Source organism: Parasteatoda tepidariorum, chromosome 5 (assembly GCF_982258835.1).
Source record: "Parasteatoda tepidariorum strain Cologne lab strain chromosome 5, Ptep-v5.0, whole genome shotgun sequence".
NCBI lineage: Eukaryota > Metazoa > Arthropoda > Arachnida > Araneae > Theridiidae > Parasteatoda > Parasteatoda tepidariorum.
Window position 1 is genome coordinate 100,622,692 of NC_141759.1, and position 26,628 is coordinate 100,649,319.

At 31.2% G+C, this 26,628-nt stretch overlaps 1 protein-coding gene across 4 annotated transcripts in view; it reads right to left on the bottom strand.

Annotated features, from left to right (window-relative positions):
• Positions 1-1,518: 1,518 nt before the first annotated feature.
• LOC107443472 (blocked early in transport 5) overlaps positions 1,519-26,628 on the bottom strand; it is an 88,181-nt gene continuing 63,071 nt past the window's right edge. For 2 of the 4 annotated variants that reach the window (XM_021145238.4, XM_087164634.1), the window contains one exon: positions 4,677-6,293. In XM_021145238.4, coding sequence (XP_021000897.1) covers positions 5,209-6,293 — 1,085 coding nt within the window. In that variant the 3' untranslated portion in view covers positions 4,677-5,208. Of the gene's footprint in view, positions 6,294-8,249; positions 8,432-26,628 lie in introns of those variants that run through there. The other 2 variants (XM_071184826.2, XM_016053595.4) reach the window with 2 other exon arrangements.

Consider the following 26,628-nt stretch of genomic DNA (forward strand, 5'->3'; position numbering starts at 1 on the left):
TAAATTTGAAAAAAATGTATTTCACTCTTTTCTGCAATTATTTTAGTCTGCTCCAAACCTTTTATCTAACGAAAGAGTTTTGAGCAGTGGGAAAAACACATTTAATCAAAAGTTTGAATTTTAGGAATCCAAAGCCAACAAAAAAAGTATATTTATTTAGAAAAGGTATGTTCTTGTGTCTGATTTCATAACTTAAAATGGTGTCAGCACAAATTAATTTGCATTCTTGGAACCATGAAGGTTGAGTCTTGATATGTGAAAATCCAATCATGAGATCAAAAGTAATTAAAGGGATTTTTTTTTCTTGCACTGTACATGTTTATAGAAAACACTTAAAATCATGTAAAAAATAAATTATAGTACTCTACTTTAATACTCATGTGCATTTTAATTATCCTTTTTATTGCTTTTAATTTAGATTTTATTTTTCAGTGAAAGTTTAAAAAAAATACTAGTTTCATTATAGCTTTAAAAGCTTAAAATTTTGTTTCTATTTTTGTCTTTGTATTTAAATTGTTTAATATTTACTTACTAGTAAATTTAAATTATTCTTGAAAAAGTGAATTTATAGATGTGGTTTTGGAAAACCTAGAAAAGTTAGGGAAATCTCCTCCAGAAAAGTTTGCAAACCTATTAACTTATGCAAAAACGTAAACTTAAGCAAAGTCAAAAGAAAATTAACTTTTAAAAAAAATTATATTTAGTATATAAAATTTGTTGTGTTCTTATTAAGAGCCCTCTTGGATTTTGGTACTTTAAAGTCCGATATTCTTAATATGATGTTCATTGCAAAAACCGGATCTCGAAACAAAACACAGAGTGACCTCTTATTAATGAGTCCTCCTGTGATTTTGTTGTCGATCTTTTTTTTCGGTAGTTACCGCAACAGATTTCTCGATTTTTAATTAGTTTTTATTTTTATGTGATGATGATTTACAAAATGCGAAAAAGGAAATAATTAGTGCGTTTTTCTCCTACAAAGAAAATAATCCATAGTATTAGAATAAAACAAATATTGTATATTCTATTAAAAATATTTAAATACAATTAATTTTACCAAAATAGGTTTTTTGTTTGTAAACTTTTGATACTTTAAATTAACATATATATTTGTCATTATTAAAATTATCTTGCTGAAAGATATTAGTGCTAGAGAGGTTTGAAGCAGAAAGCCCGAAAAAATTCTGCCACAGGGGTTTTTACCATTAAGTATAATGTGTTACATTTGGATCTTTCTTTATCATTATTTTGATCAGAATCTTATGCAGCAAACATCTGTAAATTATTATTTTAACAGGGTTCATGTGCTCTTTAAAATATTTAAAGCCATGGCTTTTATATTGAAATTATCTTTAACTTTAAAATTATTTTAATGTAACTTTACTAGAAAAGAATTTCGCTATATAGGGTTAAAGTAGAAAAGTACCTAAAATGAAAGGATGGGTTTTATATTTTTGCGAAATCATGAAATGTTTAAAATGCGTGCCATGTTTTTATAGTGTAATAATAACGACTAGATTTTATATAATTATACATTTTATTGAACAGCATTTTTTAATGAGGAAAGACACTTATAATACAAGAAGGCCGCTTTTGGTCCAGTATATGCAATAGAATCTGTAATATTTGACTGTACACAACAACCTTTTGATATGAGAGAGAATACTGCTCCTATTGCACCTCATTATAACAAACACTCAGTTCTACCAGTACTGAAATACACTGTACATTTTTCTGATTGTCTTCAGAAGTACTGGCAAACCGTTTAAAATAAGTTTATATTACAATTTGTACATTCTTCCCTAGTTTCAATTTCAATTGGATGACCTTTTGGAATACAAACTCATATTCGTGACTATTTAATATTTTAAAAAATATTGTTTTGAATGAAATATACAATGAGCATTGTTAGCCATTACAATTAATTACAGCTAAATGGAAGAATATGTTAGACAAATCTGAAAAATGAGCTTTTTCATCGCCTTATTTAGAGGTGTCAAACTAGCTATCCGTAATTTGGGGTACAATAAATACATATAACATTAACGAAATTCGAATTGGTGCAAATTTTAAGGTGTTTTTATTACTTACTTAATGTTTTAAGGTATATGCCTATGCGTGAATTTATTTAATAAAAGTAACACCTAAGTTTTTTTTTTTTTTTTTTTGAAATACTTGCTACAAACCACAAAATTTTATAACTCCTGATAGTTAAGGGATTATGCGTGAATTTATTTAATAAAAAATATAACACCTAAGTGTTACTTTTTTTAAAAAAATATTTACTGCAAACCACACCATTTTATAACTCTTGATAGTTAAGGAATAAAAACTTATTTTTAACAAATTATTATGAAAATTATCAAAAATCATAATTTTTATTATGATTTTTGATCATAATTTTTATGTTAAATGGTAATAATTCGGGATAGATTGTAATGGTTCACACCTCTGCTTATTTAACAGAATAAATTCCACACTTACATATTCTTCCACTAGGTTCTTCAAAATGGTTTGTGAAGCGAAAACAAAGCTACAACCACCAGGGTTGGTAACTCCTATGCAGAACCTGTCCTGCAGTTAAATTTATTTATTGTTGGGTAATATTTTTAATAGTCTCAAGGAATGAGGGTAATATAGTAGCAGTATCCTTGAAATGGTTTCTACAACAAAATAGACAACACTACAAAATGAAAATTATTGCACAGATAGTTACAATCAATCCCTTAACAAAATGCAATGGATGAAACTAAAGTTAAAAATGAACTGTTATAGGTTGTTCCATATAAAATCATACATACCAACCCCCTGATTTTATCAAAAAATGTTCTTTTTTGTTTTCGTGCATTTTAACAAAAATCTCAGGAAAGTTCCAAAAATTATCCCTATTTAACTAGATTTTTTTTATACTCCTTATTGCTTCAAGTAGAAGATATTAACAATGCACTACTTTAAGGGGAAATTTCAAAAAAATTAACTTTGAGCAATGCTACATTAAAACAAAGGAGAGTTAGCTTTACTCTGCAGTAAGGAGAAATAAAGGATTAACTTACTACTGCATCTAAATAAAGTTAAAGAGAGATAATATGAGAGATAAAGAATAATATGAGAAAAAGCACTGATAGTATTATATTACACATTGTTTAAATTCCTAAGTAAAGCTTAAAAGTGAAGTAAACCTCTAATAGAAAGTCAATTAAAATAAGTTTTTTTTTCTAACTCCAGAATTTTAATATTAAGATTGTTTTATTGTTAATTTAATAAAAAAATAATTTATACATTCTTTAATTATAGATTTAAGTAAATAATGAACATAAAAAAAAATTATATTGAAACTTTAGTCAGAATTTTTTTATGTAATGTTAAGTTTCTTTGTACTTTAAAATCACTTAAATATTGCAGTTTTTAAATTTAAATCTAATATATTGGAGTACAATTATTCTTTCATTCTCATTTTTTAAGAGTCAGAATTTAAAGAAGAGTTCTACTTCACCCAATCTATTCTCAGGACTTATCTCCTAGGCACATATGAATTCTTTGAAATAAAAACCTTCTTACAGAACTGCCACGGGTCAGGGAAAACCTGGAATTGTCAGGGAATTTTATTTTCCTTTTTAAAAAGCAGAGAAAGTTGCAATTATAATTGACTTGAAAATTATATTTTATATGGAACAGCCTTTCCTGAGACTACAAAGATAAGTGCACTTTGAATATGTTGAGCAATAAAAACTACTTTCTATAAAATATGTTTGCATATATAACACAAATAGGAATGTTTCTTTTAACAACATTAACTATGTATAATCATTGTATAGTATTTTTTCATACATGTTTTTCTTTAAAAATATGTTTAGGATGCAAACAGGAAATATAACAAAAAAAAAAGATTATTATTAACAAAGAATTACATTCTACATAAGATTTGTTGAATAACATAGCATTTTATAATTGGATGATTACATCACTGAATATTACTTAACTACTTTGATGTTGGTTTAAAATTTATATGTATAATAACTAATGGATTAAATATGTTGAATAGCTTGATGTAATTTGATTATATAAATTGGTTTTTATAGGAAAAATATATATGTTTTATATTTAAGAGTAGTATACATTTAAAACTGTTTAAATTGAATAAATAAAATAAAAATGTATTTTATAACTGAAAATTAGTTTGTAAAAATTTTAATTTAAAATGTCTTTGAATATCATGGGCCTTATTCATAAAATGTATGAAAGTGAAAAACATGCTTATTATTTCTCATTAAAAGAATTCAGTAATGATTGATAATGAAATAATAAGATAAAATAAAAGTTTGAATTAAATACCTCATTTGAGAATCAACAGAACTTATACTCGTGAGTTGTGGCAGTAATATGGTTATAATTATACAACTGCCGGAAAGTTATTTATTTTTACATTATTAATAATGTATCAAATATATTATTTTTTAGGAAAGGGTAACAATGTAAACATTTTCTATAAAATATATGCATCTTAATGATGACATAAGGCACAATTATTGATAAAAATTTGCTGAATTTTCAAAGGCAATAGATCATTTGAGCAGAGCAGATGCAAAAAATAGGTCACAATAAACACTTTAATAATAAAACAATCTCAAAAAATAGAGTGTTGCGGCTAAAGCAGCATGCTACTGTTGTATTCACAATTTAGCGAAGTCTTTTGCTTTTATTAGAATGAACAATTTACAATCCCATTTTGCAAAATTGGCCCACAGTCTAAAAATTTTTTTTTATTTCTACACAGTTCAATACTAAATGGGCGACTAGTGTTATAAAATTTCTGTTCATTTGCACTTCGAACTTATTATTTTTTTAAAAGAAAACTTTTTTAGATTGTCCTTATTCCATATATCACAGAACTTGCATAAACCCCCAACACATGAAGAATTTATTTAAAAAAAAAAAAAAAAAGAACGCTACTTATCGTGAAGTGTCAAAAGAATCTGCATATTGTTTTATTGCCATCATATCACTACTGTGCTATCCGAAAATTACTGAGCTAAAAAGGCCACTCTAGGCAGAAAAATAGAAATTAGCACTGTTTGTGGATGTCTGTCACTCTTGCATAATTATCCAAAAGAATACTGTGCTGAAAAAGGGCCACTGGAGGTAGAAGATAAAAGTTTAGCACAGTTTGTGAATAGTCTTTGAAAGAACTGCCATCCAAAGCACTGTTTTTCACTGAAGCACAGGGATAGACTTTGCGGGTGAGAGCAGCAGTTGTGGATCAAATGGGGAATAGGGATGTCCCAGAAAGGGACTTAGTGGTGGAAAGGAAGTGAGTCCCATGTGAGAACTTGGGAATTGGAAGTGAGTGCCATTTCCCGAAGCGGAGTATCCTCGAGGACTGGGTAAAGGAAAAGGACTCCAAAAAGGTAGTGTCATAAGAGGTGTCTTGCTTTGTGGGAGGAAAGGGCTCGTAAATGTCACAATGGGCGTCTGCAAGGAGCCTAAAGAAGCCACGGTCGACGAAATGGGCCCGATTGGAGGAGGCTTTGGTTTGGGTCTGGGAATTGCAATGGTAGTGCCAGAACCGGTGCTGCCACCACCGATAGACGGAGCGGGACTTCCGCTACAAGAGGACGAGCCAGACGGAGAGTGACACGAATCACTCGTTTCAGTCTCTGACTTGATGCGTTTGGAAGTTGTCGATAAGTCTCTGGGTCCTTCTTCGCAAGATCCTTCATCGTGATCCACCAGAGGAGACGGAAAATCGTCGTCTTCGTCGCTGAATGACCTTTTGGGTTCTCTCCTCAAATCGGTCGGTAAATGTCGGGGATCAGACAACAACCAGAGTGTGCTGGGTAAACCACGATTTCCGTCGTACAATTCGTGGTGCCTCTTCGGTGAAAGCGGTTCGGGTTTGGGAAGACCGTACGGTGGACTTTTGTGGGCATGTTGGGGAGGCGGTGGAGATGTTTGCCTGCTGAATGGTGTTTTGTTAATAGTTTCCATTTTAACGTGAAAAGGAATTTTGTTTTCTGTCTTTACAATTTCAGGAAAAGACACAAATCTGTAAACAAACTTTTGTCCCAATACTTTGCGTATGATGTTTTTGTCATAATAATAGCGGAGAGCTCGAGATAATTTGTCGTAATTCATGTTGTGTTTGTTTTTACGTAAACCCCACAGCCTTGCCACCTCCTCGGCATTTAGCAACTTGAATTCGCCATCGTTGTTCGTCCATGTGATGATATGTGTGTATTGGTTGCTCAAGAGTAACTCAAGAAGAAACTGCCACAATGTGATATTAGTTTCCATACCTGCAAAATAAAAATCATATTTAAAACCATATTTGCTATTAATCTAACATATTTTCCACATTATGTTTCATATAAAATAAGATTATATTTAAGAATATGATCTTTTTGACTTGTAAGTTTGCAAATAAATGTGAGTGCTCGTATGTTTTAGAAGATTGTGTGAAATGTTGCTAATTTAGTTATTCTTGTCAACAAATCAAAACAAATGGGTTTTTCCCCTCAAAACATGCAAACAAATTAAATCCTAAAAAACAGGGAAAGAAATTGTCACACATTGTGATTTCTTATAATATATTTCGTATACATATGCATCTATGTTAACCAAAACAGCTTGTTTTAACCTTAAAATGTCTCGTCTTAGCCTTAAATGTCTTTTTCAAAAGTATTCATTATTAAACTTCTTTATCAATTGATATTTCATACATTTAGACCATTTTTAACTAGCTAGAATTCTCAAACTGGAGCTAAGTGATGGATAACAAACATAAACAAAGCAAGTTAAGCAAAACTGAAAGTAGTTTTAAGTGAGGTGTATCTCTTTCCTTATAAATGTTCTATCGCAACCTAAGTTTCCCTGTTTTTTCTTTTTAAGTTTACATGAAAAACATCATAAATTTTTATTGTTATAATCAGGGACTGTTAAAAAAATTTCAGCTGAAATTCTTAGCTTCTAGAAACTTCTAGACTTTATCAAATTTGCTGCAAAATAAAATTAAAAAAAAAAAAAAAAAACTGGCTTTACATAGATAGACATACTTGATTTTTCAGTGGCATGGGTCATATCTGTGTCTATTTGCAGTATCAAATTAATATATGAAAGTCAACAAATATTTTATAAAAATTAATTTTTTAATTGCAACATCCATAATATAATACAGTAGGGAACCGATTATCCGGAACGATCGGGACCATCGCTATTCCGGATAACTGATTTTTCCGGTTTTCTGAATCGCTACAAAAAGCCGTTTTTTTTATTGTTAAACCCAACTAAAAAAAAAAAAAATTTAGAAATAATCTTGAAAAGAAGAAAAAACGATGAAGTAATACACTAATGATTATTTCCAAAATGATGGTAAGGTAAACATCTTTCAAAAAAGAAAGAAAAATCCTAAAATCTTATGAGGAAAAAAAATTTTTTTTTTAAAATATGGCGGGAAAATTTTTCGAATTTCCTTCCGGTTTTTTGGCTTTCCGGTTTTCTGATTTCCGGATAACGGGTTCTGTACTGTAATACAAACTGGGAAATAAATACTAAAGCAGTAGGTATATTATTGTTTTCCTTAATACAAACATTAAATTGGATGTATACATTAACATTGTCTTTCAGTTTTAGTGATACAATTTTCTGGCAAAGTAAAAGGGATTAGTTTTGATGTTTTTTCCTATTCAACTCAGTCTATTTTCCCTTTGCCTATTCCTCGGAAGATGCCAGAATCGTTCATTTAACGTTACCTGATGGGCACCTGTAAACCTAAGTTACGGGGGTGAGCAACATTACCCACGCCATCCTTACACAGACCCGTTCATAGGATGGACCACATTCACACGACACACGGAGAAAAATATGCATGCCCTGAGCAGAATTCGAACACGCAACAATTGGCTTTACAGTCAGGCAAGCTGGCTGGCATTAATTCAAATGTAGGTAGCAGAATAAAATGATACAAAGTTAGATTAGAATGATTAAGCTAGTCGCCTGGACGGCCTAGCCCCTCGAACTTGGTGATAATTTTTAACGAATTGTACCAAAATTCAAAACAAGAAGATATAATGGATTTCATTTCAACAGAAATTGAAATTTCAATAGATCTGCTAAAATTTATTAAACATAATTTTTTTCAGCTCTTCACCAGACATTTATGAATTAGTGACAATTGCGATAAGCCGAGTTTTAATAAGAACACCAATGTGCTAACGTGCAAACAGATTAAGAAGCAGCAAATGTTTATCACTTACCTCCATCCCACCACATTTTTAAAAACACCATACAATTATTATTTCAAAAAACGCTCGTCTCCAATAATTGGTTTATTAGATAGTGTATCCAAAATGGCAGAAGGTAATTGATTTATGCACTGAAAGTTGGAAAAAGCAGCAACTACTTGATTGTTCTCACTGGATCTGTGTAGATAACCACTAATAAGTTAATAAAAATCAGGGCCATCAGGGAAAGAAGGAAGCTGTTAATGAAATACATTTCCTGGCAACATCAGAGGAAGTTGTGAAGCGGGAAAGGAAGGGACCTATTAACCAGGGGGATGCTACCAATTGGGAGCATCCTTTCTTCTCTGCAAAGAGGGAAACACCCAAAAACAGGAAATTTGATGTGACAAAATTATTTTTTGATTTAATAAGAGCACTTTTACTACTTAACGGAAAATTCCACCGGTTTTGTCCAATTTAAGAGGGCGCTTATACAGCGGAAGTAACACTTCATAGCAAACTATGTTTTACCTACATTAGTAATTTAAAGTATAAAAAAAAGAGTGTTCGGGTAGTTTCAAATTCTGATTTTTTTTTCTAAATAAATGACAGAATTACTTTCCTACTGCATAATCCTGCAATAATTTGTTTGCATCTTGAAACTGAACTCACTTTTTTCTATACTCTAAATTATTAATGTAGGTAAAACAGAATTTGCAATGAGGCGTTTCTACCTTGGTATAGTGTCCTAATCCTGCTTTGTGAATTCGGTTTCACCTCAGTTAGCAAATTAAAATTTAAAGTGTAGAAAAAAGGGAATTTCGGTACATCATAAAGTTACAAATATCGGAAGAAATATTTTTTTTTTTTAAATTTCAAAATGCTAATTAATTATAGTGGTATTATTTCTCCATTCTATAACAAAATAATATACTAAACTACAAAAATAATGTAGTTTTTCCAACCACTGCAATACGCCATGTTTTTGGTAAATCTTGTCCCCTACCCCACACTAATATATTCAAACTTCTTACTGTAACGTAGTGGCATGAAGAAAACTCAAGAATTTTCTGAAAACGAAGAGGGAAAAGGTGGGGAGTGGAGAAATCTCATAACCTTGAGACGCTTATGCTAGCTATTTACAGATAAGTGTAAGATATTATATACAGTATTAAACAAAAGCTTTACTTCAATTTTAAAGTACTCAACCTGCTATTAATGTCTAATGCGTAATTTACTAAATCTATAAGTATCTGATACTTTCTGTCAGTGTCCTTCCTGTCTTTATAAATGTGTGAAAATAAAGCTCTAACGTCCAAAAAAATTAAGTTTTTCTAAAAAAAAAAAAAATATTATAGGTCCTATTTTAAAAATAAAATGTATTGTGAAGGGTCCGATTTTACATTAAATTTCGTTTTTATGTTTACATATTTTTTGAGTGGTTTGATATTACGATAAAATAACTTGTTGAGGTCTAATTTCACATTGAAATAATTTGTGAAGGTATAGATTTTACGAAATATATATAAGTTCTATTTAACGAACTTCCATTTTGCAAATTTCTCTATTTTGCGATTTTTTTCGAGGAACCAAAAACAATTTGGAAATTTCTTCGTAAAATAACTTCCAAATAGCGAAGTAGATTTCTCTATTTAACGAACTTTTCTTTGGGATCCGCTTTGACTACTTCCTATTTCAGAATATTTCTAACTTGTTAACGCAGTTTATGGGGGAAATGATCTTGAATTGATTTTCGCAGCTTCTTCACTTTTAGAGAAAGCAGTGAAACCCCTTTCCCTTTTTGTTTGTATTTCATACAGAAATTTATGCCAAAGAACGAGAAAGCATAACAGAAATTTCTATAGCATGAAACTATGATGTTACAGATCGTAGTAACAGTTTAGCTAAAACTAGATTCTTAGTCAGAACGGAATGACTTTCTTTTTATCGATTCTAAAGCTACAACCACAGAAACATTAACTGAATCGGAGATTTTAGGACACACCGTGAAAAATAAAAACAATACAGCAATAAATTGTGATGAAGACAGAATTTATGAAGATATCACCAAATCTTCGTATGATAAAATCATTTGAAACAATTCGATAGTCGATTATAATTTACAAGAGTATAAATTGCTTTTTGTATTTATGTCTAGTGTTAATGAATTTAAAACCTGTTTTGGGTTGCTTAAGTATTTCAAATGGTGATTTTCAATTTAACGAACTTTTTACCCGGATTTAGCGACTTCGTTAAATAGAGGTCCGACTATATATATAATCAGGGGTCTGTCCAGACATTTTGTGAAAGGTCCGTTTTTGTAAAATTGTGAAAAAATTACTCGTAATTTGTGAATATAAAATAAACGTTAAGTCACATTCTTTCAACCAGGGTCCGCTTTTGGGAATTTGTGCAAATAGGGTCCGTTATTGCAAAAAAAACTTTTTCAAGGAGTTTTTAAATTGTAAAGACATACAGATTATGCTCAGCACTGTAAAATTATAACTAAAAAAATTAAATTTTAAAAAATAAACAGCAATTGCAGCTACTAAATTAGCGATGCAACATACAAATATTTGGTATTTGGCCTATACTGCTGAACGCAGAATATTCATTTCGGACGAATAAAGGAAGAAGCGTCTGAGGAAGATAAAACTAAGTTCTTTTACATTTGTCTTTCTCCCTCCCCCCTTTTTGGAAAGGGTTTATTCGATTCACAAAACAATAATGAAAATAAACAAATTTGTGAAGGGTCCGATTAAAAGATAAATTATTTTGTGAAGGGTCCACATTTAAAGTTAAAATATTTTATGAAGGGTCCGTTTTTATGAAAAGATATTTACTTAACGGACCCAAATTTCCTCTAAACAGTCCCCTGATAAGGGTCCAATTTTAAGATAAAATAATTTGGCTTGTTTTTGCGATAGAATAATTTGTTAAGGGAGCAAAATTTTTCCTAAATGCACCTCTAATAACCTTTTGAGACAAAGGTTCTAAACAAGTTTTAATAAATAAGGAATGTGCAGGCGATTAATATTGTTTAAATCCACGAAGGGGGGTGGGGTGAAAGAGGATGGGGGTATGGGTAGGGATGAAAAAATAGGTGTTTACGCAAAAAATCTTAATGGTTTATGAGCCACAAAACATAACAAAAAAGTTTAAATATCAGACTATAGACCAAATAAAACGGTGCCACTTCTGGGAATTTCTGCCGGATCAAGTTTTTTACCGTCTCTAAAAGTAAATAAATTTCAACGGCGTGAAATCTTAGCTTCCATAACAATCAACCTAAAATGATTGTATATTCGTTTTTTTTTAAGAGCTTTTCTCGGAAAATAACACTTCAAAAATTGTATTTTAGAAGTCATTCCTAGAGATATTATTCGGTAAATAGATCAAATATTTCGGTTAAAATTAATTTTTTTTTCTTCGAAGAGAAATTTATTTTTAAGTTTTGGGAAATGGGGAGGAGGGGCAGAACATTCAATTTAAAACGGTGTGCTTAACCATAACCCTTGAGAATGTTGTCTGATAAACAAAAGTATAAAAGAGAGATGGCTTTCCCCCTGCCCGGTAATAAAAAATATAGTTAATTTGTAATACTTGTTTAAAACCAGGGAGAAATATAATTTTATTTATTAAAACAATCCTCAATAATTTCAAAAGTAAAATTAAAAAAACTAAATCCGTTAGTATTTATTGAAAAACGATTTTTCTATCATTAATAATAGGAGTAAGAGTAAATACAAGAAGCTGTTTCTTTCTTAGATGTAAATAAATTATTTAATGTCTAAACTCAAATTGAAGCGAGAAACATACTTAAGTTTTTCAGATCCTTTGAAAAATAGGACCCAATTTTCTCATTTTTTTAAGATTTTTGTTGAACAAATATATTGAGTGTACAAATAAGTTCCCACCGTTCGTCACAAGATGGCACTACAAGAAGGTCTGATGTTAAACGTTTTATTGTAAGTTTGTTCATCTGGCAACAACATTACCTTTAAGTAAAAGTGATTCCGTAGTAGCATTACGTAATTATTTTCGTGCAAGAATGTCAAGTTTTGTGCCAAATAAGAGGAACTTTCGATTTACTTCTTTAATTTGAAGAAATATGCAATTGAGGAGTATCGATTGCTTGGAGAAGCATAGGGTGAGGCTGTTTTAAGTGAGAGAAGTTGTCGTGAGTGGTTTCAGAAGTTTAAAAAATATGAGTTTGACTTGGAAGACAAAGAACGCAGTGGAAGGCCGAAACTATACGAAGAGAAGGAATTGGAAGAATCATTGGATGAAGATTCGTCTCAAACGCAAAAAGAACTTGCTCTTACATTACAAGTGACTCAGCAAGCAATGTCATATCGTTTAAAATCGTTGAGAATGATCCAAAAACAAGGAAGATGGATTCCATACGAACTGAAGCCATGAGACTGATTTTTGCTGACACTTCGATGGGAAGTCCTACCCCACCCGCTGTATTCACCAGACCTTGCCCTTTCAGATGATTACCTATTCCGGTCAATAGCATATAGTCTGTCTGAGCAGAAATCTACATCATTTGAAGAAACCAATGAAGGGGTCGATTCGAGGATATTCTCGAAATATGGGTGGGGAAATGTAGGGTCTAATAATGGAGAATACTTTGAATGAAAGATAATGTACCGTTTTTTCACAATAAATTGGAAAACGGCGAGAAGTTAGTTGTACTCCCGATTTAAATTTACAAATTTTGTGTTAGTGGCCACAAGTGGTTTTAAAATACCTTGAAAGGCTGAATAACTTCGGAATTGGCGGCTTATAAGCTCCCTTGTCTTGTTTGCCCTGAATAAAATAATTCTGGCGCTTTAGCGTAACAGATTATTCTACTGCAAGCTTAAAACGCCCGAAGTTGCTAATAGTAGGGATTTTTTTTTAAAAATACATTTCGGTCATTTTGTATAATGTTTATCTCGTTTTTAAATTTTTTTTAAGCAAAGCTAAAAAACTGAACACATTTGCATAACATATGAAACACTGTCATCAATAATACACGTTCTATCGAATCAATCAATTTATTTCGATGTTTTATGAGAAATTCTTGAAAAGTTAATCCTTAATATAAAAACCGATTGTATTTTGCATCTACGTTTTTGAACGCGCCAAATCTAACGCAATATAGTCTTTTAATCGCTTTTTTCCGTGGTTATCGCTACGAATTTCCTAAGTTTTAAAATTACCAGCAATTTTAACATCTCGCCAATCCCGAATGTCTCTTCATAGTGTTATTGTCTCATATTTATAATTTTAAAATTATTGTGTTAAGTCTAAGATAGGGCGTACCTAAGAATATGTACGCCACTGCTCAAAATACACTCCCAATAGTTGAATCAAAATTTTTAACACCTTAATCAGAACGCTCATATTATATGATGTTAAATTATATGAAAATTCAGTACTTCTTATCTATGTTTTTTGAAGAAGGGCAGTTCAAATATCAAATTCGCACTTGACGGTTTTGTGATTTCTTTTATTTTAGATGATAAGGTGGTGGAGAGGCATGAACAATGCTTACAAAAGAGATTAAAATCACCTTACTTTCAATTTTCTAAATGCAAAAATAACAAAATTATTTAAAGGATTTTGATTAAAATTATTTAAATGGAAAAAGAAAAGTGGAGAAAAAAAAATTGTTTTCCTAGGGCAGTGTTTCTCAAAGTGTGGTACGCGTACCCCTAGGGGTACGGGAACAGTTAGCCGGTGGTACGCGTTCTTATACGAAATATCTTGCAACAAACAAAAATTTCAAAAATATTTATTTAAAAACAAAGAAAATTTTAGATTACGTATGTTTCTATTGGCTATTTTTTGCTGAGTTAACAGTTGATAATTAGTGATGTCAACAGCCAGTTGAGATTTTTAACTTTTGTGCAATTTTTTTATAGTAAAATATACATTTCTTTTTGTATTAGTGGTACACAGCGTTACGAAAAATTTAGAAAGGGTACACAAAAGTCATAAGTTTGGGAAACACTGTCCCAGGGAGTGTTAGAAATCAAGATTATTGATCACAGAAGGGAAAGAACAAAAGTTGGCTGATGAATATTCTATTCGAAATTCTATAAAAATGAATTGAAATATAATTTGTTTTTATGCAACACTTATATTATTAAATATAATCCGTAAATTAGATTACTACAGTAAAAGCAAACATAACAAGGAGAGAATGTTGCGATTTTTTATACGTGTGCATGGTAGGGGTATGTAATTTATTTAATTCCGCTGACAAGGGAGAAATTGCCAAAAACATGTAACTGTAAATTTTGCAAAATCAGTGGTACAACATATAACTCAAGCTGTTTAGATATAAATATATTAAAGTAAATGATCGCATGCGTGCTTTTAATACTCTTGATTTTTTCTTCTTCTTATAATACCCCAGTTTAGATTCATTTACAATAATGAATTGGAAGTTTTGCCATTACTCTGCGGGTCTGACAAAATTGGTACTTTCATATTTGCATTTACAAATGCTTTTCCAGCAAAACATAAAATTTTTCAAACTTTTTCAATTTTTTCTATGGAAAGATTATAATAATGTCGCAAGGAGGGAGATAATAAGCCAAAATATGGCAACCCCGCTGAAGGAGGTCCCGGGCGAACCGGAACTGTGCTCTTTCCCCCTCTCAACTATTTCCGTTACTTCCGTCTATTGGACCACCGCAATTACCGCTCCATCATTCCTCCTCATTTCATTATCTATCTGCACTTTATTGCTTTCACTTCAAATGATGTCACAATTGTTTTTTTTTCTATTTATTTAATGAAATCACTTTTTTTTTCAATGTCATCGCATTTTTTTATCTCTTTTTTTTTTATTTAGTTTTAACAACGAATGAACATTTTATTTAATTTTATAACCGTCATTGAACAGGCGACCCAGTTTGTTGGATTTACGACTACTAATGTGCAACTCCGTAGCCTTGATTTTTTATGGAATTTTGAACCCAATCCAGAAGACAAGGGAACACCGGGAGGCATTTGTCTTCGTGGAGGACTTTTTGATGGAACTAACCCGCATTTGTGGTACATGGAGATTCATGTCCCACGGTTAGCTTGACAGCAAGAGGACTCCCATGATCCGTCTACCACTGAAAATATTTTACGTCAGCATTGTGGTCGGTGCGAGCCGGGTGCGGAATTATGTTTCGACTAGCCATTGCTGGGATTCGAACTCGGTTCACCGGACTGGAAGGCGAACGCTCTATCCCCTGAGCCACCAATGAATGAAAATTGCAATATTTTGGAAAAATAACAATCTAATTTATACAAAATAAAAATTGTAGATGGAGACTAACTTAATGCTGCACTAATTTATTTGAATCGCTGCATGCAAAAAATTTTCAGTCCGGTTAACTAAATTTTTTATTTGATTTTTTTCAAAATTTTTTGATTTCTTGATCTCATCTGATATTTTCTTATTTGAGATTCTTCATATTGATTTTCTTATTATTGATTGATAAAAATAAAAAAAACTGTAACAATAAATAATTCTTCTTAGGTTTTTCGCAATGATGGGAAAAGCAGAAAAAAAAATTCTTATTAAGCTTTCTTTAGGGGGTTTTTTCTTACGGAAAAAATTTTTTAAAAATTTCAATTTCTTTCCTTTGTAATATAAAATAATAATAAACAATCGTTGAGAATTATTTACGATTAAAAATCAAGATAAATATTAAAAAAATATTTAAAAAATTAGAGATAAAATTCAAGTATATGCGTACCAAAAAATATGGGGCCCGTATAAAAAGTACCGAGACACTGAATTCGCTTGTTTAATAACTTTCATAAAACCCAAAGAAATTTGAGAAAGTAACAAGAAAACAGCATCTCTGTACGATTCATTATTTGGCAATTCTTTAATTTATTCAATTGATTTTAAAAGCTTTCTGCAATTCCATAAACATTAAGAAAATTCCTGACAGTTAACATGCATGGGTACGAATAAGGATTAAAGTATGGATCAGGGCTTGAAATTAGACCACAAGAATGCGACTAGGATTCGCATAAAATAATTATCAATAGTCCCTTGAATCAGCAAACAATGTGAAGGGATGATAGGCTTTTTAATTTTCGGTTTCCTGTTTTAGTCCGTGTTTTGTTACAAAATAGCATACTTCATCATAATTGTGACATTAAACATTCACTGAATTATAATTTTCATTTAAATTTACTTCTGAGAATAAAAAAAAATAATAAATAAATATAATTTTTTAAAAAAAGTCTAATAACGACACGTAAACGAATTAGGGAAAATGAGTACGGGCTAGTAATATCATCTACAGTATCTTGCTAGATTATTAGACACACTATAAGATTCTATGTAAAATCTTAATAATCAGGTGATACTATACGGCTTTAGTGTTTTTACGCGAAAGAAACCGGTTTGCACTTGCTTACGTTCGTGTATCAATTGGTCAATATTGTAATGCAATAACGTTAAAAGTAAATACAATTAGGGAGTAAGTAAAAAATCTCCTGAATAAAAACCTTTTACATATATATGTCTTAAATGTAAAAGCAGGGGTCTGTCCAGACATTTTGTGAAAGGTCCGTTTTTCGTGAAATTGTGAAAAAATTACTCACATTTTTTCAATCAGGGTCCGCTTTTATGAATTTGTGCAAATAGGGTCCGTTATTGCAAAAAAAAAAAAACTTTTTCAAGGAGTTTTTAAATTGTAAAGACATACAATATTATGCTCAACACTGTAAAATTATAATTAAAAAATTAAATTTTAAAAAATAAACAACAATTGCTGCATCCAAATTAGAGATGCAACATACAAATATTTGGTATTTAGCCTATACTGCTGAACGCAGAATATTCATTTCGGACGAATAATGGAAGAATCGTCTGCCGAAGACAAAACTTAATTCGTTTACATCCATCTTTCCTGTTTTTTGCCCTGGAAAGGGTTTATTCGATTGACAAAATAATAATGAAGATAAATAAATTTGTGAAGGGTCCGATTAAAAGAAAAATCATTTTTTGAAGGGTCCGTTTTTAATTAAAAATATTTTGTGAAGGGTCCGTTTTTAGTTAAAAATATTTTGTGAAGGGTCCGTTTTTATGAAAAAATATTTTGTGAAGGGTCCGTTAACGGACCCAAATTTCTTTTAAACAGACCCCTGCAAACAAGAGGCCAAAAAGAAGAATTTTCCCACCAAGTCTTGAAAAGAAGAGAGACATTCCATAAACTTCCAAAATGCAGAAACTCTAACAATGGATAGGTAATGTACGTGAGCAAGGAATTCCTTTGAAGGTGATTCGAAACAGAAGGAGGTATGTATCTGTGCAGGTGCAGAAATAATGATAAGCCCTCTCCTACTTTTAGATTCTAAGAGAGTATACTAAATGCTAATGAATTACGTTAAGGGCGGGAAAAGGAATCTCACTAACAACGCGACTAGAAATCTTAATTTTTTTTATATATATATAAATACTATTATATTATAAATAATTTTAAGAACAATCGTAAATTGGGCCGGGATAGTCTGGTTGGTAGGGCACTGGGCCCATGTCAAAGAGGTCGTGGATTCGATCCCCGAAGACTGTAGTAAATGGTAACTGAATCTCTCGAGTCACAAAATCCTCCATGTTCCCATAACAAATTATACCTCTGGGGTACTGATCCTGGAGTTCCCTTGTCTTCTGGATTGGGTTCAAAATGACAAGGCTACGGAGTTGAACATTGGTGGTCGTAAATCCAAAATTGGGTCGGCTGTTCAAAGAAGGTTATAAAAGAAGAAAAAAACAATCGTAAATTAGTGAGTCGCGGTGGCTCAGGGAATAGAGCGTTCGCCTTCCAACGTGAACTGAGTTCGAATCCTAGTGATGGCTGGTCGAAACATAATTCCGCACCCGGCTCGCACCGACCGCAATGCTGACGTAAAATATTATCAGTGGTAGGCGGATCATAAGCTAGTTCCCTTGCCGCCAGGCTAACCGTGAAAGGTTTTCGTGGTTTCCCTCACCGTGTAACGTAAATGAGAGTTAGTTCCATCATATAGTCCACCATGAAGGCAAATTTTCCCTCAATACTTGATCCAGGAGTTTCCTTGTCTCCTGGATGGGGTTCAAAATTGCAAGGCTACTGAGTCGTAAGTACATTAGCAGCCGTAAATTCAAAAATTGGGTCGGTTGTTTAAACGACCCAAATAAAATAAAATACATCTTTTCCATGCACATCGGATATTTTTCTTGCCTAAACATCATTTTTACCTTCTCGAAAGCAAAAAAGTAAAAATATACAGAAAATTCTGCTTTTCACTTCGCATACTTGAAAAGACACCAACCAAAAACTGCCGAATAGAATCAATCGAACATTTCACACTCAAGTCTTGATATATCAGCTGTCAAACTATGTAATGATTCTGCGGCTAAAGCACGAAGTTGGTAGTGAAGGAATATAATTCATTTTTATACTGGCGGTAAAAAAAAAAACGAAATTATTTCCCTTACAATAGGGGTGCACAACCTTTTTGAGAATAGGGCCACTTGCACAGCAGGTAGATTAAAAAAGGGCCGCACGCATATTTAGTCATATTAGCAGCAAGTATGGTAATTTTTATATAAACATTAGTCTTTAAAGCATTAAATATTTTAGTCAGTAAACTTAATAACATAGATGCAGAAAATTAAATACTTTTAATTATTTGAATTTATTTGAAACTAAAAAAAAATTGATAATTTGTATAAAAAACTTTTTCCATTTTTCTCAATATTTTCATTGGGGGGAGGGGGTATATGCGTCCCTTGTAAACGAAGTGGCGCTACTTCTGTAACGCTAATAAATCTCATATTATTATTTAAAAAATTCTTTACCATAAACATAGTTTTATCATATATTTTATAAAAGCTTTCACAAAATCTTTCAGCGGGTAGCAGAACTACAAAAGGTAAACAAAAAAAAGGGGTCATCGGCCTAAGGTTGAGAGAGAAAAACGCAACCCTTATTTTTACCCGGGTTTATGTAGAACAGCCTTGAATCACCTCAAATGAAATAAATATTTAAAAAAAAAAAATCTAATAAAAAAGTAATAAATAAATAAAAGATGAAACGGGCGCTGAAAAGAATTCCAAGATTCAAAGGGGAAAAAAAAAGCACGGGGAAAAAATGAAGCACGGCAACCCCTAGAAGGGTGGGGGGTAGAAAAGAAGGGGGCAATGTCGTGTCGCTCACTTTGACCCACAGAGTGACCCGGATGTCAGCTATTGGCGCCTACCCAGCTTGAAAAAGAACCCCGGGCATTAGCTGAGGACCCGTTCCTTCTTTCTCTTTTCTCGGCAACCTCTCTATCTTGCTGGAATTTTTTTTTTTTTTTACATAACACAATAATCCTCCCTGCCCCCCTCCCAATGTAGAAAGGAATTTACGAACTTTCTCCTTTACTAAAACCAGCTACTTTACAATCTTGCAAATAATATTACTGCACAATCTCAGTTCATCAATGTTTGAAAATAAAAATGACTAGATATGCACTTTTTAATTTGCATACGTAAATGTTATTTATAATTACAATAAAGCGGGTCATTTTGCATATGAAATTGTTGGTGCAAAACTAAGAAATCGACGGTGAGCTGAAAGCTACAACGCTGAGACTTAAGTTATTTAATAAAGCGGTGAGCAAACGCAAATTAAAAACCAGTTCTGAAGTGTAACAGATGAATTTATTAAAATTTTTAAAAAATTTCGTCTGTTTGGTAGTCAACGTGAGATTTAGTAATAGACTTAAAAAACACATTTAATAGCGTGACAGGCTTAGAATGCAGTTGCAGTGAGGCAAGCTAAGAATGCACAGTTAACAGTGAGGTGGGCTTAGAATGCAGTTGCAGTGTGGCGAGCTAAGAATGCACAGTTAATAACAGAGTGGCAGGCTTAGAATGCAGTTCCAGTGTGTTAAGCTAAGAATGCACAGTTAACAGTGTGGAATACTTAGAATGCAGTTGCAGTGTGGAAAGCTAAGAATGCACAGTTAATAGCGTGGCAGGCTTAGAATGCAGTTGCAGTGTGGAAAGCTAAGAATGCCCAGTTAACAGCGTGGCAGGTTAGAATGCACAATTAGACTGGGCGACGCTAATTCTTTTAGAATGCAGGTTTAGAATGAACGGACCAATTCTTCTGCAACGTATAGTCAAAGTGGGGAAGAATAACTGTTTTATAAATTATGAAAGGAAGGAACATTCGCAATTCTGACTAAAATAAACATTGTTCCAAACATCCATTAACGTTCAAGTCGGAATTTTATCAATGTTTATTAAATGTCGTGTATTCAACTAAAAAATTAACAAAAAAAATTCTATAATAAATTTTTTTTATTTAAAAAAAATTCGAAGAATTTGGGAAATTTTGGACCGCAATGCAAACAATAAAAAAATGGAAAAAGAAATCAAAATCTAAAATAATAAATGACGCACTTAGCAGAACAATTGCTGTTTGGAGCAGTATTGAAACCCACGTCCCTGCGAAACAATTTATGTCCTAGTCGCAATGAAAACTTCGTATGAATTTTTTTTTTCCTTTTTAATAAATTAATAAAACTAATTAAAGTTTCCTTTCTTGCAATTTTAGTTTGCAAGACAAAATAATAAGTCATTTAAATTTAAAAGAAAACAGTAATAATTTAACTACTGAAATTCGTTTACTTGTTCCTGACGATATCTGCAGACGATACAAAATTTTGTTGCACATCATCAGATATAATTCTGTCCCCGGAATTTAGAATACAACAAGAACAGATAGAATACTATTACGATTTATAAGACTGTTAAAAAGCCCTTCAATTAACACTGCACTGAGCTTTAAAAAAAAAAAAAAGTATACGTAGCAATTCATAGAGACGATGTACAATAGAGACCTAATGTAGAAGTAAAATATTTACGAAACATATCTCTCGCATAATACCACCGAATCATAAACATGAAAGACGGAAAGAGTGTAGAAATATTCGCTATCGTAAAACAGTGACCCAAAGCGAGCTAAAAGCAGACCCACCGCTAAGAACTTAAAAAAACAAACGATAAAAAAAAGAATATTTTTCTCATTATGTATTTTATCAAACAATCGAAGAATAAATTGATGTTCTCCCACACTCTATCCCCCTCCCCACTTCCTTGGTTTCGCAAAATTTCGCTTTTTCTCCGGTAAAAAGCAAGAAAAACGACAATCTATCAACAAAACAATACAACACACGTCTTACTGTAAATCACTGCTTTTTTCGCTTTTTTTTCATATATAAAGCCGTATGTTATTTCTCAAACAAAGAAAAACAACTTTTTTTTTGATAAATTGTGAATATCGTATGAAAGCATCTGTCATGGATTCAAATTTTTAAAGACATAAGTAGCAAAATGATAATTTCTTCCAAATGAATCATTTAAATATAACGAGATCCTAAATTTAAATTTTCAAAAAAATTTTAGCGACAAAAACCAACGTTTTATAAACAAGTAACAATGAAAAACAAAATACAAAAATTATTACTCTTGTCTCAATTTGAAACACAAAACCTTCCCATTTTATCTACAGGTGCATGGATTCGACTTTTTTAAAAGAACAAAACATGATCATCACTCCACATTTTTTCAGAAATAAGAAAAGAACTGATGCAGAAATAGAAATATATAAAATTAGAACGACTCCGTAGAATTTCTTATACTTGGTTATAGTGTTCGAAACATAAGTGCACACAGGCGATTAATTCTAACGAAAAGATGATTTAAAAAATTTTTATAGTCGCCAATTTTTTTCGTCACCCTATACTTGTCTATTTAAATTAAATAATAACTAAATACAACTTATTATTATTGATGTGCATTTTATTATTATTTAATGAATACCAATAAAATGCACCCCAAGCGCATTTTATTTGTACTTATAATTATTGACTAAAATTTAATAAGTACAGTTAGAGATAAACATAGCAATGTCTATCATATTTTGAAAAATGCTTCATTGCATTGATTTTTAAAAACTGGCCACATGTTAAAGTTGTCCCCGTTAAAAATGCTACAAGTGATAGCTGGGCAGTAACAAAATTTCCTAATTTTGCCCTCTATACCACAGGCTAGACAGCACAGCTATTGTACGGAGCTCTGAGATATTTTTTTAAAAAATATTTAAATTTTTTTTTTTTTTACTTTTTATAACTGGAAATCAGTTTGAAGGGATATTTTTAATACTTAGAAAATATATTCTTTAACATTGCAGCAGGGATATTATTTTTAACACTTTTTTGGTGCAGGATTTAATATTTTAACCAAAAATATCAGCAAATCACATCCTCTGAAGTACAAAATAACAAATAGTTCGATTAAGTTTGACAAAATAGTAATAATATTTTTCTTTTTAGGTGGTGGGTTTGTACTTTAATTTTTTTCTTTTGTTTGAGATAACTTAAGTATAACACGCACCTTAAGGCGATTGTCTTACTCTAGTGTTAAGTCTTCTAAAAATGAATTCTCAAAAAATAATTAATATTAATAATTATAGAAATAATAATAATTCTCTATAAATAATAGATAATTATAATTTTTCATAGCGTTGAGAAAAAAAAATTAAAAATTGTACTTTAATAAAAAAAATATTATATTTTAGTTGTATTTTTTTAGTTTTCTGAAAGAGAGAATTTGAAATTTTTTGGACGATCTCAGCTTTGGAAGAATGGAGCATATTAGATTAGAAGAAAAAGTTCTACTGAAAAGAAAAAGAGCGTTCTTTTAACTCAAGATCGGTCATGTCCGATTCATAAAATGCATGAAAAATTAAAGAGTTCTGCTTGAAAAATTCTATGCATACCGCTACAGTCCGTGTACATCTCGCACAATAAATCTGTTTTCTAATTTTTAAAATCTCGTTTATAATCTTTAAAATGTTTTAAAACGATATTTAAAATAGCCAAAAAAATTTTAATATTGTCACATTTAAAAACAGTTTGTAGTTGTCTCCATAGTTTGGTTAGGAGAACGCTCCAAAATTTGGATCCCCTTAATGTTAATTTTACTTTTTGCGTATTTCGCTATATCTCGAGAACTTTTAAAGCGAAATGAAAAAAATTTGCACACAGTAATAAAATTCGTATACCCAAAGATAATGAAAAAAGAAATAAATAAATATTTATTATTTTTTATTATTATGTTTGATAAAGGTCGAAAATTTTTTGAATAGTAAGGTATACAATTCTTTGCATCATTTGAAAGAAGATAATTTTACGTAGCAAAATATAAAATTTGCGCGAAATCGGTTGAATGGTTCCTGAGAAATTAAATTTCAAAAAAGTCAGATATTTAAAATTCGATCTCTCAAGAACTATTCGACCGATTTTGCTCACATTTTGTATTTTATCATGTGAATTTATATTCCTTAAAATGATGCGAAAAATTGTATACCTTACAATTCAAAATGTTTTCGACCATTGTTAAATAAAATAATAATAAATATTTACTAAAAATTACTTTTCTCGTTTTTAATCTCTAAAATGATTTTAATCGATACTTAAATTAGCAAAGAAAAAATTTTAATATTTTCACACTTAAAGACAATTTGTGGCAGGTCATACAAAGTATCGAACTTCAATTTACTTGTATAAAGTTAATGAGCTGAATTTTCTTAAATTCAAAAAAATTTACCACTACGCTATTTAATTATAAAACGCATAATGTTCCTTTACTTACCGAATTACAACTAAATTAGTTATAAAAATAGTTTAAAAAATATTTCATTATATATTGTAATTCCTTCTCACAATAAATGTGAACAATTAAAAAATTCCAAGTAATCAAAGCAATGATTCTTTAACAAAAACTTATCCCCTAAAATAAGATATGGTTACATTTAAGTAGGGTGTACTTAAATGTTAAAGTTACATTTAAGTACATGTGTAAAGCTGTAGTTAGAAAGCAAGACTTGGTTTTTAAGTGAAGAAAATGACGCATTTAACAATAAAAAAATTCGGCTTGACTGTAAAAAAGATTTTTCGGAATCCTGGCATTTGGGTAGAATGATATTTTTTCCTCTTATGAATAAGCATAAAAACATTTTACTCAAGGATAAAAAAAAAAAAAAAACATGGAAATAATTTTACCCTTTGCAAAGGATGTTTTTATTTTACAAATAACGTTGTCATGGTTAAATTGTTATTTTAGAAATGCTTAAAATTGAAGTTTGACGTATGTTACCTATACGTCAAATTTCAATAAATATACATATTTATAAATACGCATATTCACAAGGTGCGGCAATACGATTGTCATTGGCAACCAATTAATTTTTAGTGGCTCCTATATTTTTAGCCTTTTAATAATGACCTATATAATAGTAATTGAACAGCAGACCCAAATTTGAGTTTACGACTACAAATGTTCAACTCCGTAGTCTTGTAATTTCGAACCAATTCAGAAGACAAGGAAACTCCTGGATCAGTATCCCCAGAGGTATGATTTGTTATAGGAACATGGAGGACTTTGTGACTAGTCAGATGTAACGTGCATCACTCACCATTAACTACACGGAGAGTCTTTAACCGGCGGGGATCGAACTCACGACCTCCAACCAGACCTGCGACTTACGACCTGCGCTCTACCAACCAGGCTATCCCGACACAGATCCGCAGTCTTGTAATTTTGAACCTTATCAAGAAGACAAGGGAACTCCGGGAGAAATTTGTCTTCGCGGTGAACTTTCTTTAGATGGTACTAATCCGCATTTGCGCTACATGGAGAGGAAAACCTCGAAAACCTGTTAGCCTAACGGCAATGGGAATCCAACCCATGATCCGTCTACCACTGAGAATATTTCACAACAGCACTGTGGTCGGTGCGAGCCGGTTGCGGAATTCGTATCCACCAGCCAATAACGGCTATTCGAACCCCGTTTACCTACCTCATCGGAAGACGAACAGACTATCCCCTGAGCCACCACGGCTCTTTAATTATGATCTGATATTTTTATTAATATTTTAATATTTATAAAAAAAAAATATAAGTCAGAGAATATAGCTTAAGCGAATCCTCTTCATTGTTCTTACCCGTGCCTTCAACAATTAGAGGCGAAAAAAATCTTCCATAAAATAGAAAGAAACTCCTACCTCCAACAGACTAAAATTATTATTCCTTATCTTTGTACAGTTGTGCATTCCTCATTACACGATTCGAGAATCACGATTCGTCATCGTTTCGTTTTATAACGATCAGAATTTTTTAAAATTATTCAAAAATCCTTAAGTATAACAACAGGGGAAAAAAATATGAAATGCAAATCGGACGCATACGTCAAAAAGTTGCTAATCAAATGTGCGATACGAGATTCATGAGAAGTAAGAGTGTCAATAGAAGTAATAGTTAATGAGAAGTAATAGTTCAAAATATCTGGATTTCTACTTTACGAAAAAATGATTCGAAAGAAAAAGTGGTTCGAAAAACATTGTGAATTCACGATAAAAACGGTGCAACAAAGAATTGTTATTCATATGTGCGATACGAAATTCCCTTGTAATAATTTTCTATCAAAAATATTGGTATTTCTGAAAACTATGTAGAATCTGTAATGAAAATTGTTGAAAAACCGCACGAATTTACAATGACATCGGCGCAAACTCTAGCTTAGCAAACAATGATCACTGAAATGCGCGATTCGAAATTTCTGTGACGTATTAATGTCTCATTAGAAAAAAACAACAGAAAAACGCTTTCGATTCAATTTTATTTCAGCTAAATAAAAATAAACATCTGTTAATGCCTAAAGCAATCGCGAAACTTATGTGCAAAGCTCTTATTTCGGAATTTTTCTTTGAAATTTTTCGTGTTCTTCGAAGTCAGAATGTTCTGTCAAAGTCCAATTTAAAATATAAAAAAAAATTTAAAAAAAAACGCTCTATTAAACTTTATTAATTACATGTAATTAGAAATTCATAAATTTTTATTATTTTGAAATTTCTTTTACGAAATTTAGGATTTTTCATTGTGTTGTAATACGCATTCCAAACGTAAATATTTTACATTTGCGCATAGATGTATGTATACAACAAAATTTCCAAATTAAAAAAAAAAAAACTAGAAACGAGGTAAATTAATATTTTTAATCGTTACCAGAAATTTTTGCTGGCTACCAAAATTTTTTCCAATTCGTAGACCCCTGTTTATTCCTATTATAAAAAAATTACAATTAGAATTGAATCAAATAAACCCAATTTTAGAGTGTGTTTTTTTTTAAAGAAAAATTGGTAAAAACATCGGAAGCCCACATTAAAATATCTTCCTTACATTTACTAAATATTTATTAATTTCTGTTTTAAATGCAACCTTAATAAATTCCCTTGCTTTTCGGAGAACAGCAGGGGGAAAACCAGCAAAGAATTCCGGAATTCCGAATAAACTAAATAAAAATCA